Raw genomic sequence first — 19568 nt, 5'->3', positions numbered from 1 at the left:
AAACAGTTTTTCCCTTTCAAGTCAAGCTATAGATAATTCTTCATAACTGCCAATCAATGCTTCAAATCATGAGCCTTGTGCTAAAGCTTTAATCATCAACTTAAGTGCTTCAAAAGATTGGAGATTAAGGGAGATTTGGCAAGGAATATCAAGCCCTAGGAGTAGCCCAATTTGGTGTGTGAGGCACATGAAGCCTTGCGTGAAGCGCAAGCCCAAATTGGAGAAGTTGGAGGTATCTGTTTGGTTGTTACCTGAGGCGCATGAGGTCATGTGAAGCGCAGGATGAGAAGCAGGGCTGGGAGGTCTCTAGAGTGCATGCGTGAGGCGCATGGTTGATTATGTCCCCTGAGAGTGGTCTTCGAGGATACTTGGAGGCTTGGTTGTCCTAGGAGCTCTTTGTGATGACACAACTCCTCTGTTTAGCTCCTTCCTTCTTGTTTTTGCGTGGTTTCTTCCAAGATCTCCTATAACAAAAGAAATTCACACACTCAAAGTAATATGCACTAAACCATGACACGATTACTCAAAATAACAAGAATCATTAGTTTATAGACTAAAATTAATAAGGAAAAATTACTAAAGATGTGGATGCATCAACTATGGTGGAAAAGAGAGCAGCAATGATGGCAACACTAGCAACTTGCAATACGGCAATATCTATAGGCCGTTTCAGGAAGTATCATGCGATATAACACCCAAACAGCAACACCCACAGACGACATGACACCAGGAGGCAGGGTGGTGAGAGTACAGCGGAGCGAGGCAGGGAAGCACACCGCACGAAGACAAGATTAAGGATGCAACAAGAAAGGGCGAGCGGGAACAGAGAGATGAGGATTGGGTGAGACTTTTTGCCTGGGTTAGAGTTTGTTCATCATATTTTATGCAACTTTAATGTTGAGAGAGGAATTAAAGCAAACACATCATTTTTTTAGTTATTTGATTTGATTTTTTTTCTGAAGGTATTAGATTGATGCCATTTTAATTTTAATTTTGATTGTAAAAGAGTGATTGACTTTTTCTCACAGAAATAAAAAAATTATTTAATCATTTAACATAAGAGAAAATACTCAATTTGGTCCCTGAAGTTACACTCGAGCCTCAATTTAGTCCTTGACGTTTCAATTGCCTCTATTTAGTCCCTAAACTTTATAAATTTTAATCAATTTAGTCCCTGCGGTGGTTTCTGCCACAGAGTCATTACCGGAGAGCTGATGTGTACAACGAATTGCCACGCTGGACTCCACTAAAACGGCGTCGTTTTTGTTTGGCGCTCAAATAGCCCAAAACGATGTCGTATCATGTTATAGAGATGGAAAATGTTTTTGTTAAACAAGTCACACCGTATTCTCCCCCATAATAGGACTGTTCTTCTTCTTTCTCTTCTCTTCAATGGCGTTGCGAGTCTGACTTATCAGATTCGTTGAAGTCGCGATTCTCTTCTCTTCAATCACTTCACATTGCACCGGTCGTCTTCTCTTCACCAACGTTGACTAAGTTCGAGGTAAGCAAAATATTGAATAAAAAAACTTTTATACCCGTGATGATGCTTTGGTTTTTTGCTTCACTTTTGGTTCCTTCTCTTTTTTCTTTTTTATGCATTCCAGCTAAATGCATTTTGTTTTGCATGTTAGTATATGTTAGTTTTTGTGTTTATTCTATGTTAGGGTTTATGTTTTCGGTGAGTATCATTTAATTTCTTGGCTTATGTTAGATGTTCGATCATTTCCTGTTCCTGTACCATTAATTTGATTTTGAATATTTTAGGAGAATTTTTTTTTGGGTTAGGGTTTCAACATGGGTGTGTTTGTCTGATAATCAATGGATTAAGAAATAAAAAGATGGAATCAGATTGTCATATGTAATATGTTACATTTGATTCTTGCTCTGTTTTATTTAAAAGAGAGGTGCATTTTCATCAAAGTCTTAATCTCATTAAGTCAATTGCTTATTGCATCTTGTAACATGGAGTAATTGATCTGATTTTCTAAATGAACTTGTTTTGGTCTGTTGTTGTCTCATAACAACAATGCAATTTATGTTTTAGTAAGTCTAACGAAAGAGAGAAAAAAATATTTTGAGAGCTTTATGTACTCGTTATGTACTCTGTATGTACTCCTATTATAATTGTTAGTTTCTTATATTTACAATTGAAGTTATAGTGGTGGAATGATATTTTTATGATATTTTTTAATTTTTCTGTGTGCAGATGGGAGATCAATTCATTAAAATTATATATCACCATGGAGGATCATTTGTCAAAAATAAAGATGGAAGCTTGACATACTGCAAGGAACAAATTTCAGAGTTACCTGGGTTAGATACAGACACGTTAGATGTTTTTTCAGTCAGAGACTACTACAAACACATTGGGTATGATAAGGTCGAGCAATGCAGGTAGTTGGTTCCTAACATGCCATTGACAACTGGTTTGAGGATATTGACTAATGACGATGAGATGCTAAAAATGTGCTTCTATGCTGGAAAAAACAACGGAGTTGCTCATGTGTATTATGAGCATGGAGTCTCTGAACCGGATTATCTTGAGGAACAACAACCATCTAAGGGAAAAGAACTGATGTATCCACCCCTGCCAAAAGTACCCACCTCTGCCCCAAATCTAACTCCCATACAAATACTCACCTCTACTCCAAAGCCAACTCCCATCCTAATACCCACCCCTGCCCCAAGTCCAACCCCCACCTCTTCTCCAAAATTAATTCCTACCCCAATATTCACTTCTACCCGAACTGAAACTCCAAACACAGCAACTGAAGTTAAAACAACTGAGGCAAAAAAATCAACCCAACCCAATAAATTTACCCAACTCAACAAATCAAACCAGCCCAACAATTTAACTAAATCGAAAGATAGTAGAGCAAAAAAGAATTTGACCAAGGGTGGAGAATATGTTAGGAGGCCTATGACAAGGCAAGCAAGCAAAGGGCCTCCAACAAGATCATCATCTAAAGGAAAGCCAATTCATATAGAAATAGATTCCTCATCAGATAGCCATGATAGCTATGATAGCGTGGAAGACAGCCTTTATAAGCCTGGAGGTGAGAAAAGTTCAAGTGATGATGAAGATTCATTGAAGATTTCAGCTGTTAAAACAAAGAAATTCAAATCAAAACATGCTTCACAGGGTCATCTGAGTAAAGAGAAGAGAAAGATTTTGTTAGAGTATGATGGTTTAGTGGTGGGGAGTCTGATTCAGGTGAGGATGATAATTACTTTTTTGGTGGATCTGGTACTCATGATGTGGTCGTAGAGTATGATGCTCATGATAGATATCATGATGATTCGGATGGAGGAGATTCATGGCATTCGGAGGAAATGAAGACACCTCCAGCCTCCGAAGATGAGCTATCTGAGGTGGAATCTGATGATGTATTTCCTGTGTTTAATGAAAGTGCTAGATTTGGAGAGCTACGACTTGAAGTTGGTATGAAATTTAACACAAAGCAGGAATTTAGAGAGGCTGTCCGGGAGTATTGTATCCAGGAAGGTAGGAGGATTTGGTACAAGAAGAATGATAAGGAAAGGTGTAGAGCGTTGTGCAAGATCAAAGATTGTGACTGGGTGGTTTATGCCTCAAAGGATAGTGAGGGAGTTTGTTGGCAGATAAAAACTTTTAATGATGATCATACATGTGCAAGGGAGTGCAAAAATAGGTTGGCAAATAGAAAATGGTTAGCATGTAAGCTGGTGAAGAAGTTAAGGAAGTTTCCTAATCTAAAGCACTCTGAAGCTCTTGCCTACTTCAAGAGCAAATGTGACTTGGATCTTAATAAATCTTCTCTTACAAGGGCTTTAGGAGATGCAAGGCACATAGTATATGGAGATGCAACTGCTCAATACAATATGGTTAGAGACTACGGTCTGACTCTTCTTAAGAGCAACCCTGGGTCCACAATTAAAATTGGAGTTATCCCTCAACCAAACCCTGATGAAGCTCCTATTTTTGAAAAGATGTATATATGTTTAGACGGATGCAAGAGAGGATTTAAGGCTGGGTGTAGACCTCTTATAGGATTGGACGGAGCTTTTTTAAAGACACGCTTGGGTGGAAAAATCTTATCAGCCATTGGACAAGACGCAAACAACCAAATTTATGTCATAGCCTATGCAATTGTGAGCGTAGAGAACAAAGAGAATTGGAAATGGTTCTTGGAATTGTTACTTGAAGATCTTGGTGATTACCAACCTGGGTGGTCCTTCATTTCTGACATGCAAAAGGTAATGTTTAATCATATTATGTCTTACTAATTGAATTACATATTAATAAACTGTATTACTTTGGATCTGGATTGGCCTTGTTACTGATTCTCTGACGTCGAAACTGATTGTTATTGACTTTTATTTTATCATCGTGGTTGAATTAGGTTGTTTTAGGGGACCATTTTGAGTTCATTTAAATTAGTTCAGGGACTAGTTTGAGTTCACTTAAATTATTTCAGGGACCTTTTTGAGGCTCGAGAGTAAATACAGTTTGTGATTTTTTTGTTTAACTTTGTATAGGGGCTGATTCCAGCACTTCGGGAAGTCATTCCAAATGCCCATCACAGATTTTGTGTATGGCATCTGTGGAAAAACTTTAACAAGCAATGGAAGGACAATGAACTTAGAGGATTATTGTGGGAATGTGCAAGGTCAACAACACAAGAAGGGTGGATTGAGGGAATGAGAAGAATTAAGAGGCTCAATGAAGAGGCATGGTCATACTTGAGCAAGTGGCCAAAGAATGCATGGAGTAGAGCTTTTTTCAGTAATGTATCCAAGATGGACAATATTTGTAACAATGCCTGTGAGGTTTTTAACTCACGAATTAAGGAGGCCAGAGCTAAACCCATCATCACACTATTGGAAGAAGTTAGAATGTATGCTATGAGGACAATTGCTAGGAATAAGGTGAAACTTAGGAGCCATATTGGAATTTTACCCCCAATACAGCGTAGTAGGTTGGAGAAGATAAGGAAGGAATCAAAGAGTTGGAATCCTGTATGGTCTGGAGACGAAAAGTATGAAAAGTTTGAAGTCATTGGCCACCCAACCAATATGGTAGTTGATTTGGGAGAGAGGCTATGATCTTGTGGTTTTTGGCAACTAAGTGGTAGTTAATGAATTCTTTTTTATTACATGATCAAAATTCATCTTATATGATACTATGTTTTGGTTTTCTGTTACAAATATATTTAATTATTGTTGGTTGTATCTACTGTAATTGTGTTTGCAGGGATGTCTTGTGTCCATGCTTGTGCTGCGTTGGCTAGGGTCGGAAAACGTCCTCATGAATTTTGCCACAAGTGGTTGACAATGGATGCATATAATGACACATATGCATTCCATTTAAATCCTATTCCTGGCCAAGCAATGTGGGAGAAGTCTCCATACAATAGACCACAAGCTCCGAAATTCAAAAAGATGCCAGGAGCACCCAAGAAAAAACGTAGAAAGGATGCTAACGAGGACCCTGATGGAAGCAACAAGCAAAAGACCAAGATGAAGAGGTCTTATAAAAAAGGTTCTTGTCGCTATTGTGGGGAAAAAGCCCACACCAAGAGAAACTGCCCAAAAAAAAAAGCTGAAGAAATGGCAGCTGCGGCTGCTGCTGCTAAAAGTGGTAATTCCAACCCTGCTGTTCATACCATTACTACTCCAGTTGTGAACCCTACTCATGCTATTCCACCTGCTACTGTACCATCTCAAGTTGGTGCACATCAAAAAATTCAGAATGAAGGCGAGGCTGAGGTTGAACTTGGCATGAGTCAACCAATTATGTCTCAAAATGAAGATTCTCTACAGGTAATGGTATATTTTAAATTATACATTAACTTTAATCACTATGCAAATTTATTTTTTGTTCAAATTTCACTAACTTCACACTTTTTATAGACGGAGACTAGTTTAGTGCAACATAATGCAAGGCCCCCAAAGCTTACAACCAAAAGAATGGTGTCCCAACCATCTAGTACTCCACCAGCAACCAATGTACCAGTTGATCCAATGCAAGGTGCATCTTCAGGGACAGCCACACGTCTAGCTAGTTTCATGAAATTTGTCCCTACTCCCGGATTCAAACCTCCAAGAAAAAAGAATTGAATTGTTGATCATTCTGTCTTTGGGAGCTTTATATGTAATAGGGGATTATACTTTTGGATTAGTTACCTTTTGGATTAGTTATCTTGTTTCTCTAAGTTTGGATAACTTTGTAATGATGACTTCTGGTTAGTTATACTTGGAATGGTTCCTTTTGGATAATTTACTTTGTTTTGTTTGTGTGTTGTATCACACTAAACTAGCTAGTTGTGTTTGAATTCGGTATCAATATGAATGTTTTATTAATGAATTATAAAGAATTTGGATGATATTTCTTATCTGACATTGTTATATTTTATTTTGTGTTGTTTGATTGATATTAACACAGGTACAATTTTTATTCATTGAGACTTAAAATAAAAACAGATACAACAATACATATAACAATATACGTTAATTTTTCTTCAAAATATTCATGCAATCTGAATCAAAACCATCAAAATTTGGCTATTTATCAAAAAACATAAGGCCAATCTTCACCATTTCCATAATAACATAGCAACTACAAGCAAATTTATTAAAACCAATAAAGCCCCTCCCAATTTCAAAGCCCTAACATCAGATTCCAAACTTCCAATCTTCCAAGCAAAGTTCATCCTCCATTCTTCATCATTTTCATTTTTTGGTACTACTCTGCCTCTTGATTCTCCTTCTTTATAGAATTCATTAGCCCAAACAAACAACCCACACCACCTCTTGCCAACACTCTGCAAACAGATTCAGCGGAGATGGAGAAAGAATCAGACACTACAAGCGTTAGAAAAAAGTTAAGAATAATGTTGCACTTACATTGTAGTTTGGACACCCAAAAAAGGGTCTCCCTAGATTTGCATCTGTTCCTGACCATCTCAGAACGGGTCTAAATCCACACCCACACCACTCTGGAAATAGTTCTTCTTTGCTTTGAGTGGTTCTCCAACCTCCATTAGAGCGTTGATTGTTGGAATTCCCAACGGATTTACTGCTGCTACCTATCATAGACTTCATAAAAACTTCCCCCAAAAGAGGAGTAAGAATCGACGAAGAAGTTAAGGGACTTCAAATGGATTTGGGGATTAGGGATTTAAATAGTTCATAGGGACTAAATTGATGCAAAAGTTTCAAATGCCACGTAATATATCCGTTAGACGTCCAGTGTGGCAGTCCGTTGTACACATCATCTTTCCGGTAATGACTCTGTGGCAGAAACCACCGCAGGGACTAAATTGATTAAAATTTATAAAGTTTAAGAACTAAATAGAGACAATTAAAACGTCAAGGACTAAATTAAAGCTCGAGTGTAACTTCAGGACCAAATTGAGTATTTTCTCTTAACATAAATAACTATTAGGATATATTTGTCCTTTTGTGAGAATATTTTTGTATACTTAATAACATAATATTTTTTAAAATTTAAATAGAATTTTTTAAAATTTAAATAGAAAATAAATGCCGATGCAAATAAATATAATCCACGTGGCAAATTTTTATTTGTTCACCTTCTATATTGTACCGATATATAATCATACCGAAGCAATCACCTAAAAAGACTTGCATAATAAAGCACCGTCCGGGCTACGTGTTTGCTCTAGGTACATAAATAGAGCGACAAAGGTAGAGAAATTTCTGATGTTGGTAAATCATACTGAGGCTATGTACAGAAACTAATTTAGCAGCTATATAATAATAGTTGGTACTCATCTATAAATCTACATTTCGTAACTAAGTAAATCTTTAACTGATCTGGTGTATATCAGTATTCCTATCCAAACCTCATTCTATACACTTGGAATTCATATATCTACCCCTTCCTAGCCATAAAATTAACATTATCCGGCTTCCAGGCGCCACCAGATGCTATCACGAAGTTATAAACAAAAGTTAAGCCTTGACAGTGTAATTGGTTCTCAGGGAAAATAGTGAGAACAGGTCTCTAATTCGAAAGCCGCTTCCCCAGAAGGAGGCAAGGCAGAGACCCATTATAGCCATTACGACAACAGAACATGCAGCTGGAACCGTCTGACTACTTCCCAAAAACTGGGTGGCTAGAAGCCCTGCAAGTGTGGAGCTCTGCATCCCAGTGCATAATGAAATCGTCTTGCTTACCTGTTCTTCCTGCCTGTGACAGTATCTATGTCATACATTTGGAATATGGCATCCAAGGAAGCAATTGTACTATAAGTGGCTTCTGGCATCAACTTGCATATAAAAGTTATGATATTCAATGAATTCCAAAGTTATTACTAAGTACTAAGTTTCAGTAAGAAATATATTACTGCTTCCTATAGAAGAAAACAGACCAACTATCATCTTATTGAGAACGGTGAGAAATCTTTGGGTGCTCTTGGGGCAAATCTCTTGCTCTGCACCAATTAATTTTTCTCAAATCATTCCTGTGGGTCAATTAAATCACTTATAAATATTATGAATTTCCTAAAATAACTATAGTTAATACTGATCTTATGTTTTCTTCTCAAATTTAAATCCTTGTTTTATCTCCTCATCTACTTATTAAAGATATAACTGTTCATGTATCTAGAGTTTGATCATTGTTATTCCTAAAAGAAAGAAATTCGGTATATGTCAAAACTAAAAAGAGAGGAAAAGGCATATGCACACTCACGCTTCATACCCAAAAGGAAAAGTAAATTTCTGAGTTTACCATTGGCATTCAAGATTTACAATACCAAGGATATAAGAATTTCTCCAACTTTCAAATATGTTGTCCTACAAACACACAGTATCGTTGTGTAGCATTGGTTATGTGCCAAAAGAGGTTTTTGCTGTTTACTTTGAGAAGGAAATTTTTAGCACAACTATGTCAGATTCCCCTCATTATCATTGTAAAAATAAAAATGAAAGAAGAATCTGGATTAATGTCAAAACGCTGACGGTGAATAGGTAAATGGAAAGTGCAGATGAGAAAAAAAAAAAAAAACCCTAAAACGGTGGACAGTGATTTCTTTTCTTCTCTTTTCTTCTTTCAAAATATTGATTTGTTTCTCTTAAAGGGAAAGGTGCCAATGATTTATTCTTAGAAATAGCTGAGGCAGACACAAAAGATGAGCAATTGCTAAGAGGTAAACATAAAATCAGTACTAACCAAGGTTATTTTAGGAAATTCATAATATTTTAAAGCAACTTAACAGGCCCACAATAATGATTTGGCAAACATCAATTGTTGGTGCAGAGCAAGAGGTTTGTCCCAAGGGCACATAAGAACTATTCTGGTTGGAGAGTTTATATCAGAAATTTATCAATGTCATCATATTAAATCATAACTCAATATGTGACAACAATCAGAAATCTGGATTGCCAACTCCACGAAAGGACAAGCAGAAATCACTTCCTATTTACAGTGAAGCCACATAAAAGGCAGAATACAACTAAACACTGAACTGTGGATTCTGAATATTGCCGAGTTTCAGAAATCATACCTCCAAGACGGATTGTCTGAGAACCAATATCCTAAAGTGAAGGCAACAGAATGAAATATTAATTATTGGGAAAACCAATCGGAGTCCTTCAACAGACAAAATTTGACTTCGGTTTAGAGCAAGAGGGCTTCCAATGCACATGGAAGTACATATCATAGCAACAAAGGGCATCACAGGCTGAAGAACAGATACAACTGGCTTTGCATATGCATTGAGAAGAAGACCAAGTGTAACTGGTCCAAGAACAACCTGCTTGAAGTTACAGCTAAAACAGTCACCAAATTGAATTCAAGTAGAATAGTGTACAAGTTCAAAGCTGGGTATTTTCTGAAGTGTTACTTACCTGTAGTATGGACTTTGACATGGAAATTGCATCAACTGGGACTACTGATCCGATCAGAAGCTCAGTTAATAGGGGGGTAAAAATAACTGATGCAATAGTGGTAGAGCTTGTGAGAAGAATGCTTAGGGCCACATCCCCTTTGCTTAAATAACTGGCATAGCTGGATAGCTGAGCCCCTGAAACACAAGACATGAGGATAAATCCAGCATAGAACATTCTAGAGACACCAAAAACCTTTGCAATCAAAACACCAAGGGCAGGTTTCAGCACATATTGCGCAATAAACCCTAATGAAAGTGGTAGAGGTCTGCAACAGAAAAATGATGAATTGGAATAAGTATGAACAGTTGCTATTAAAACATAATAAAAAGAATAAACAGAACAGTGGTGAGAGTCGCACCTTTTAAATGCAAGAGCAAAATCATCTAAGGATAGTTTTATCCCAATGGACAACATAATCCCACCAAGTGCAGGTGCATATAACCCTTTAGATACCCTGAACCAGTTAAAAGCTCTCAGTTCTTCCACTGATTGATTATTACAAGCTACCAATAAATGGTAGAATTTAAAAATTCTTTTTAAGGAAACAAAGAAAAAAAAAAGAAATGGATAAAGAGAGAAGAGTTTGTTTGGCTCAGCAGCATATGCACATAAATTTCAGTCAGAGTACCACAAAAACGTGTATTTCTACAACTTTTAAATGAACAGATAGTAGTTATAGTCTCAAATAAATTGGAATCCAAATACTCTATCGTACAATGACAAAAACTCGGAAATAAACAATTAACTTCATCAAGACATAAGTCAATTGCTAGAAAACAAAGACCTTTCATGCACAAATACAAATTAAAAATTCAGATACCAGTATCGTGAAAGCGGGATATGTCAACAACAGATGAAATCAGTGCTATTAAATAATAAGTGGTAAGTAGTAACCAAGAAAATTTTCGAGCACAAGTGTTTCATCCAATTCTTTGTTCTCTATCCATATATAGCGAGAATAAGAAACAAACAAAACATTTAAGTAAATAAACAAAGTAAATTATAATAAATTCATCAAAAAGGATCAACAGAACGTCAGAACCATAAAGGCCTGTTTTGTTTAACCATATTTTTCTATTCTAGATACTGTGGGAAAATAAATAAATTCAAAAGGGTGAACTATTATTTTGCCATTTGAAAATTTCAATTCTAATTCAGTTCAGAAACCGATTATCTCAAAATTTTTTTTTCCAATTGATGACCCTAAATTGTGATCTCTCGATATACTAATTTATTGGAGATCAAGAGAAAATACCTAGAGAAGATGTTGAATTTTAAGAATTTGACAACATCTCCATTCCCAGTTCAGAATGAAAGAAACGCACCCGTAGCGCCTCCAAAGATCACAAAAGGTTGGCACAACTTCATAAATCTTGTGTGATTTAGAGGGTCACAATATTTTTTTTTATTAAGAAACCGCTTTGTTTATAACTATAATCTATTGGATGACAAAAATGATGATATACCAATTAAGCAGTGAAATCCTATCATAACTTTTTTTTTTCTTTTTCACAAAAGTCTGAAAGAAAAAAGTACGATGAGAACCACACCAAGTGAAAGTGGAAGGTTGAACAAGAGCGGCAACTGCAGTGGCTGCAACAACGAAAGGAAGTAATGCGGACAAAAGCTGAGACCAATTCTTTTCTCCAACTTCAGCGACGGCACTTCCATCAACCCCAGAAGGAAGAAACGAAGCGTTAGCGTGCCTCCGGAGGAACCCAACCCTCCACTTGAAGTGCAACGTCGAGCACGCGAAGCTCAAAACGGAGACACCCTTCGAAACTGAAGCAGAAGCAGAAAAGGAGCCACAAGTGCGAGCGAAAGCGAGAGAATTGATGGTTAAAGTGGAATTGGTGCGAGTTCCGTGACGTAAAAGGGGAATTGAGGGAACTTGAAAGGAGCAGGAGGTTCCGGCCATGGAGAGAGAGAGCATGAGGTTCCGCCGGCGATGATCGTCCGGTATCGCCGGCGAGTTTGGGAGGAGGAGGAGGAGAGAGAAAAGAGAAAGCAGCGGTGTTGCAGAAAAGATGAGATTAGGGAAGAGATTGGCATTCTATTTGCGTACATGTGGGTGTGAAAGAGATATAAGATGAGATGCTTATGGTTGTTCGTCATTTGATTGGGTTTGGAATTTGGAGTGTGGTGTGAGTGAACACGGGTCAAGATTAGCCCCTGGAAGCATCCTGTTTGTATGTTAGAAGTCGTAGTCGCAATAAATGTAGCCTATTGTCATGGCTTTGGACACATTCCAAGGTTATTGTGCCGCCACTCGGACTTACTCAACCTCTTGAGGTAAGACCAAGTCAGCCTAACCCTCAATACTTAGCAAGAAAGCTAAGAACACAAGAGAAAGGAAGCTTTGGTGAAAAGAACACTTTATTACTCAAGTGTTGGTTACAAATTATTCACACACACATAACTCTAACTTTCATCCCTATTTATAGCCATCCACCTCCTCAATGGATGGTTAAGATTAAATCTAATCAACGGTGTAGATTGATCATCTAGAACCTTCTTTACAAATATCCATCATACCACAACTCTCTAAATATTTCTAGATTCTTCCATACTACTCTTTATACTCCTATATACATCCACACTCTTCTAGAATACTCTATGGTCTTCTAGAGTATTCCGGGACCTTCTAGGACATTCTAGAACGTTCCGGAACCATCTAGAGCATTCTCAAATACTCTAGAAAGCTCTACAAACACTGTTAAATTTAACCTTCTAAAATTTACCGTGACATTCTCCCTCACCTAATGCGCAGACGTCCTCGTCGCATTCTGTTCATGATAGCGCTATAGGTGTTATTGAAATTATCACAGATCTTCACGAGTTTCCCAGCTTGCTTCGGTTATCGGGAGTCCTTTCCACTTGATCAAGTATTGGATACTTGTTGGTACTCCTCTTCGTCGTACGACGCGATTAGCTAAGATCTCTTCGATTTCTTTATCAAAGGATCTAATCACCACAGGCGGAGCACGACTCGAGTCATCTCTACTCGGTTCATCTTGGTCTTCATGATATGGTTTAAGCATACTCACATGGAAGACCGGGTGGATCTTCATAGAGGGTGGATCTTCATCGAAATTGTGATCATCAACAATGGCGCCAAAAAATTGGTTACACTCTCAAATGTGAATCACACTTTGTCACAACTCCGCACAACTAACCAGCAAGTGCACTGGGTCGTCCAAGTAATACCTTACATGAGTAAGGGTCGATCCCACGCAGATTGTTGGTATGAAGCAAGCTATGGTCATCTTGTAAATCTCAGTTAGGCGGATTCAAATGGTTATAATGGTTTTCGAAAATATAAAGATAAATAAAGCATAAAATAAAGATAGAGATACTTATGTAATTCATTAGTGAGAATTTTAGATAAGCGCATGGAGGTACTGTGTTCCTTTTGAATCTCTGCTTTCTTACTGCTTCATCCAGTCATTCCTACTCCTTTCCATGGCAAGTTGTATGTAGGGCATCACCATTGTCAATGGCTACTTCCCATCCTCTCAGTAAAAATGGTCCTCTACGGTTTCCCGCATGGCTAATCAGCTATTGGTTCTTGATCATGTCGGAATAGGATCCATTGATCCTTTTGCGTCTGTCACTACGCCCAACACTCGCGAGTTTGAAGCTCGTCACACTCATTCAATCCCTGAATCCTACTCGGAATACCACAGACAAGGTTTAGACTTTTCGGATTCTCATGAATGCTGCCAATGGATTCTAGCTTATACCACGAAGACTCTGATCTCACGGAATGGAAGGCTCAGTTGTCAGGCGAGGGCAACCATGCGTCGTGCATCAGGAATCCAAGAGATACACACTCTAGCTCTTGCTTGTAGAACGGAGGTGGTTGTCAGGCACGCGTTCATAAGGATGGATGGTGATGAGTGTCACGAATCATCACATCTATCAGGTTGAAGTACAAGTGATATCTTAGAATAAGAATAAGCGTGAATTGAATAGAAAATAGTAGTAATTGCATTAAAACTCGAGGTACAGCAGAGCTCCACACCTTAATCTATGGTGTGTAGAAACTCCACCGTTGAAAATACATAAGTGATAGTGGTCCATGCATGGCCAAATGGCCAGCCCCCAAAACGTGATCAATAGTCTCCTAAGATGAGCAACAGATTAAAACTGAGACCAAAGATGTCTAATACAATAGTAAAATGTCCTATTTATACTAAACTAGTTACTAGAGTTTACAGAAATAAGTTTAAGTGCAAAAATCTACTTCTGTGGCCCACTTTGGTGTGTGCTTGGGCAGAACTTGAGCTTTACACGTGCAGAGGCTTCTCTTGGAGTTAAACACCAAGTTGTAACGTGTTTTTGGCGTTTAACTCTGGTTTGTGATGTTTTTCTGGCGTTTTACTCCAGAATGCAGCATGGAACTAGCTTTGAACGCCAGTTTGCATCATCTAAACTCGAACAAAGTATAGACTATTATATATTGCTGGAAAGCTCTGGATGTCTACTTTCCAACGCTGTTGAGAGCGCGCTATTTGGAGTTCCGTAGCGCCAGAAAATCCTTTTTGAGTGCAGGGAGGTTAGATTCCAACAGCATCAGCAGTCCTTTGTCAGCTTGAATCAGATTTTTGCTCAGGTCCCTCAATTTCAGCCAGAAAAAACCTGAAATCAGAGAAAAACACACAAACTCATAGTAAAGTCCATAAATGTGAATTTTGCATAAAAACTAATGAAAACATCCCTAAAAGTAGCTAGATTCTACTAAAAACTACCTAAAAACAATGCCAAAAAGCGTATAAATTATCCGCTCATCACAACACCAAACTTAAAGTGTTGCTTGTCCCCAAGCAACTGAAAATCAAATAGGATAAAAGAAGCGAATATACTATAAATTCCAGAAAATCAATGAATGTTAATTATAATTAGATGAGCGGGACTTGTAGCTTTTTGCTTCTGAACAGTTTTGGCATCTCACTTTTTCCTTTGAAGTTCAAAATGATTGGCATCTATAGGAACTTAGAATTTTAGATAGTGTTATTGATTCTCCTAGTTCAGTACATTAATTCTTGAACACAGCTACTTTATGAGTCTTGGCCGTGACCCTAAGCACTTTGTTTTCCAGTATTACCACCGGATACATAAATGCCACAGACCAAAGCCTTGGATCCCTTTTACCCTTGCCTTTTGGTTTTAATGGCTATTGACTTTTTCTGCTTGCTTTTTTTTCCTTTCTCTTTTTTTTCGCAAGCTTTTGCTATTCACTGCTTTTTCTTGCTTCAAGAATCAATTTTCATGATTTTTCAGATTATCAGTAATATTTCTCTTTGTTCATCATTCTTTCAAGAGCCAACAATTTTAACATTCATAAACAAGATAAAAAATATGCAGTATTTAAGCATTCATTCATAAAACAAAAAGTATTGTCACCACATCAATATAATTAAACTAATTTCAAGGATGAATTCAAAACTCATGTACTTCTTGTTCTTTTGTATTAAAACATTTTTAATTTAAGAGAGGTGTAAGATTCATGAAATTATTCATAGCCTTAAGACATAGTTACTAAATACTAATGATCATGTAATAAAGACACAAACATAGACAAAATATAGCATAAACCGAAAAACAGAGAAATAAGAATAAGGAAGTTAAGGAATGAGTCCACCTTAGTGATGGTGGCGCCTTCTTCTTGAAGGACCAATGATGTCCTTGAGCTCTTCTATGTCTCTTCCTTGCCTTTGTTGCTCCTCCCTCATAGCCCTTTGATCTTCTCTAATCTCATTGGGAATGATGGAGTGCTCTTGATGTTCCACCCTTAGTTGGTCCATGTTGTAACTCAAGTCTTCTAGAGAAGTGTTACATTGTTCCCAATAGTTGTTTGGAGGAAAATGCATCCCTTGAGGTATCTCAGGGATTTCTTGATGATGAGCTTCCTCATGCGTCTCTTGAGATCCATGAATGGGCTCTCTTGTTTGCTCCATCATCTTCTTAGTGATGGGCTTGTCCTCTTCAATGAGGATGTCTCCTTCTATGACAACTCCAGCTAAGTAGCATAGATGGCAAATAAGATGAGGAAAAGTTACCCTTGCCAAGGTAGAGGGATTTTCGGCTACTTTATAGAATTCAAAAGAGATAACTTCATGAACTTCTACTTCCTCTCCAATCATGATGCTATGGATCATGATGGCTCGATCCACTGTCACTTCGGATCGGTTGCTAGTGGGGATGATGGAGCGTTGGATGAACTCCAACCATCCTCTAGCCACAGGCTTAAGGTCCAGTCTTCTCAATTCAACCGGCTTGCCTTTTAAGTCTCTTTTCCATTGAGCTCCTTTCACACATATGTCCATGAGGACTTGGTCCAACCTTTGATCAAAGTTGACCCTTCTAGTATAGGGGCGTGCATCTTCTTGCATCATAGGCAAGTTGAACGCCAACCTTACATTTTCCGGACTGAAATCTAAGTATTTCCCCCGAACCATTGTAAGATGACTCTTTGGATTCGGGTTCATACTTTGATCATGGTTCCTAGTGATCCATGCATTAGCATATAATTCTTGAACCATTAAAATTCCGACTTGTTGAATAGGGTTGGTAAGAACTTCCTAACCTCTTCTTTGGATCTCATGTCGGATCTCCGGATACTCATTTTTCTTGAGCATGAAAGGGACCTCAGGGATCACCTTTTTCTTGGCCACAACTTCATAGAAGTGGTCTTGATGGACCTTTGAGATGAATCTCTCCATCTCCCATGACTCGGAGGTAGAAGCTTTTGTCTTTCCTTTCCTCTTTTTAGAGGTTTCTTCGGCCTTAGGTGGCATAAATGGTTATGGGAAAACAAAAAATCTATGCTTTTACTACACCAAACTTAGAATGTTGCTCGCCCTCGAGCAAAAGAAGAAAGAATAGAAGAAGAAGAAGAAGAAGAAGAAGAAGAAGAAGAAGAAGAAGAAGAAGATATGGAATAGAGGGAGAGAGGTGTGTATTTGGCCAAAAGAGAGAAGAGAGGGTTGCATTGTGTGAAAATGAAGAAGGATTGAGGGGTTTATATAGTGGAGGGAGAGGGAATGGGGTTCGGTCATTTAGGGTGGGTTTGGGTGGGAAAGATTTTTTAAATTTGAAGGTAGGTGGGGTTTCTGGGAAAGAGTGGATGGATGTGAGTAGTGAAGAGGTGATAGGGAAGAGTGATTGAGGTGATTGGTGAATGATGTTTGGGGAAGAGTGTTATGAAAAGGTGTGAGAGAGAGGGAGAAGGTAGGTGGGGATCCTGTGGGATCCACAGATCTTGAGGTGATCCTGTGGGGTCCACAGATCTTGAGGTGTCAAGGATTTATCATCCCTGCACCAATTAGGCGTGTAAAACACCCTTTTTATGCAATCCTGGTGTTTAACACCAGACTGTAGCATGTTTCTGGCGTTAAACGCCACTTCCATGCTTGTTTTGGGTGTTCAACGCCAATCTGCAGCATGTTTCTGGCGTTGAACGCCACTTCCATGCTTGTTCCTGGCGTTAAACACCAGGTTCATGCTCTGTTCTGGCATTTAACACCAGCTTTCCTTAGGGTGCAATCATGGCATTTAAACGCCAGATTGCTGCTTGTTTCTGGCGTTCAACGCCAGATTCATGCTCTGTTTTGGCGTTGAACGCCAGCCAGATGCTCCTTACTGGCATTTAAACGCCAGTAAGCTCTTCCTCCAGGGTGTGCTTTTTCTTCTGCTGTTTTTGATTCTATTTTTAATTTTTGCAATTGTTTTGTGACTCCACATGATCATGAACCTAATAAAACATAAAATAACAATAGAAATATAGATAAATAAAAATTGGGTTGCCTCCCAATAAGCGCTTCTTTAATGTCAATAGCTTGACAGTGGGCTCTCATGGAGCTTCACAGATGTTCAGAGCATGATGAGAGCCTCCCAACACCAAACTTAGAGTTTGAATGTAGGGGCTTCTCAACACCAAACTTAGAGTTTGGTTGTGGCCTCCCAACACCAAACTTAGAGTTTGATTGTGGGGGCTTTTCAACACCAAACTTAGAGTTTGGTTGTGGTCTCCCAACACCAAACTTAGAGTTTGATTGTAGGGGCTTTGTTTGACTCTGTATTGAGAGAAGCTTTTCATGCTTCCTCTCCATGGTTGCAGAGGAGGATCCTTGAGCTTTAAACACAAGGTAGTCCCCATTCATTTGAAGGACTAGCTCTCCTCTGTCAACATCAATCACAACTCCTGCTGTGGCTATGAAGGGTCTTCCAAGGATGATGCATTCATCCTTCTCCCTCCTAGTGTCTAAGATTATGAAATCAGCAGGGATGTAAAGGCCTTTAACCCTTACTAACACGTCCTCTACCAATCCATAAGCTTGTCTTATTGACTTGTCTGCCATTTCTAATGAGAAAGTAGCAGCTTGTACCTCAAAGATTCCCAGTTTCTCCATCACAAAGAGTGGCACAAGATTTATACCTAACCCCAGGTCACGCAGAGCCTTCTCAAAGGTCATGGTGTCTATGGTACAGGGTATTAAAAATTTACCAGGATCTTGTTTCTTTTGAGGTAGAGTTTGCTGAACCCATGTATCTAGTTCACTAATGAGCAAGGGAGGTGCATCTTCCCAAGTCTCATTACCAAATAACTTGGCATTCAGCTTCATGATAGCTCCTAGATATTGAGCAACTTACGCTCCAGTTACATCTTCATCCTCTTCAGAGGAAGAATAGTTCTCAGAGCTCATGAATGGTAGAAGGATGTTTAATGGAATCTCTATGGTCTCTATATGAGCCTCAAATTCCTTTAGGTCCTCAATAGGGTACTCCTTCTTGTCTGGGAGACGTCCCATGAGGTCTTCCTCATTGGGATTCACGTCCTCCCCTTCCTCTCTAGGTTCGGCCATTTTGATTATGTCAATGGCCTTGCACTCTCTTTTTGGATTCTCTTCACTATTGCTTGGGAGAGTACTAGGAGGAGTTTCAGTGATTTTCTTACTCAGCTGACCCACTTGTGCCTCTAAATTTCTGATGGAGTACCTTGTTTCACTCATGAAACTTAAAGTGGCCTTAGACAGATCAGAGACTATGTTTGCTAAGCTAGAGGTGTGATGAGCGGATATTTTATACGCTTTTTGGGGGTAATTTCATGTAGATTTTAACATGTTTTAATTATTTTTTAATAGAATTTTATTAGTTTTCAAGCAAAAATCATATTTCTGCACTTTACTATGAGTTTGTGTGTTTTTTTTTTTGTAATTTCAGATATTTTCTGGCTGAAATTGAGGGAGCTGAGCAAAAATCTGATTTAGGCTGAAAAATGACTGCTGATGCTGTTGGATTCTGACCTCCATGTACTCGGAATAGATTTTTTGGAGCTACAATATTTCAATTGGAGCACTCTCAATTGGGTTGGAAAGTAGACATCCAGGGCTTTCCAGCAATATATAATAGTCCATACTTTGTGCGAAGATAGATGACGTAAACTGGCGTTCAACGCCAGTTTCATGTTGCAATCTGAAGTTCAGCGCCAGAAACACGTCACGAACCAGAGTTGAACGCCAAAAACACGTTACAACTTGGCGTTCAACTCCAGAAACAGCCCAAGCACGTGAGAAGCTTAAGTTTCAGCCCCAGCACACACCAAGTGGGCCCCAGAAGTGGATTTCTGCACTATCCATCTTAGTTTACTCATTTTCTGTAAACCT

General features: G+C 38.5%; 2 protein-coding genes across 2 annotated transcripts in view; both read right to left on the bottom strand.

The window, feature by feature from the left end:
• Positions 1-7540: 7540 nt before the first annotated feature.
• Positions 7541-12031, bottom strand: LOC107460293 (probable sodium/metabolite cotransporter BASS3, chloroplastic). The gene is given in 6 exon segments (XM_016078651.3): positions 7541-8197; positions 9516-9577; positions 9579-9764; positions 9859-10165; positions 10259-10354; positions 11451-12031. Coding segments are annotated over 6 exon segments (1272 nt in total). The 5' UTR covers positions 11834-12031; the 3' UTR covers positions 7541-7959.
• LOC107460283 (uncharacterized) overlaps positions 11999-19568 on the bottom strand; it is a 15825-nt gene continuing 8255 nt past the window's right edge. Inside the window, exon 2 of the mRNA XM_016078638.1 lies at positions 11999-12083. Coding sequence (XP_015934124.1) covers positions 11999-12083 — 85 coding nt within the window. The remainder of the gene's footprint in view (positions 12084-19568) is intronic.

This window comes from Arachis duranensis, chromosome 8, assembly GCF_000817695.3.
Source record: "Arachis duranensis cultivar V14167 chromosome 8, aradu.V14167.gnm2.J7QH, whole genome shotgun sequence".
Taxonomy (NCBI): Eukaryota; Viridiplantae; Streptophyta; class Magnoliopsida; order Fabales; family Fabaceae; genus Arachis; species Arachis duranensis.
Note: the sequence above shows the minus strand (reverse complement) of the source record. Positions and strands in the feature narration are given on the sequence as shown.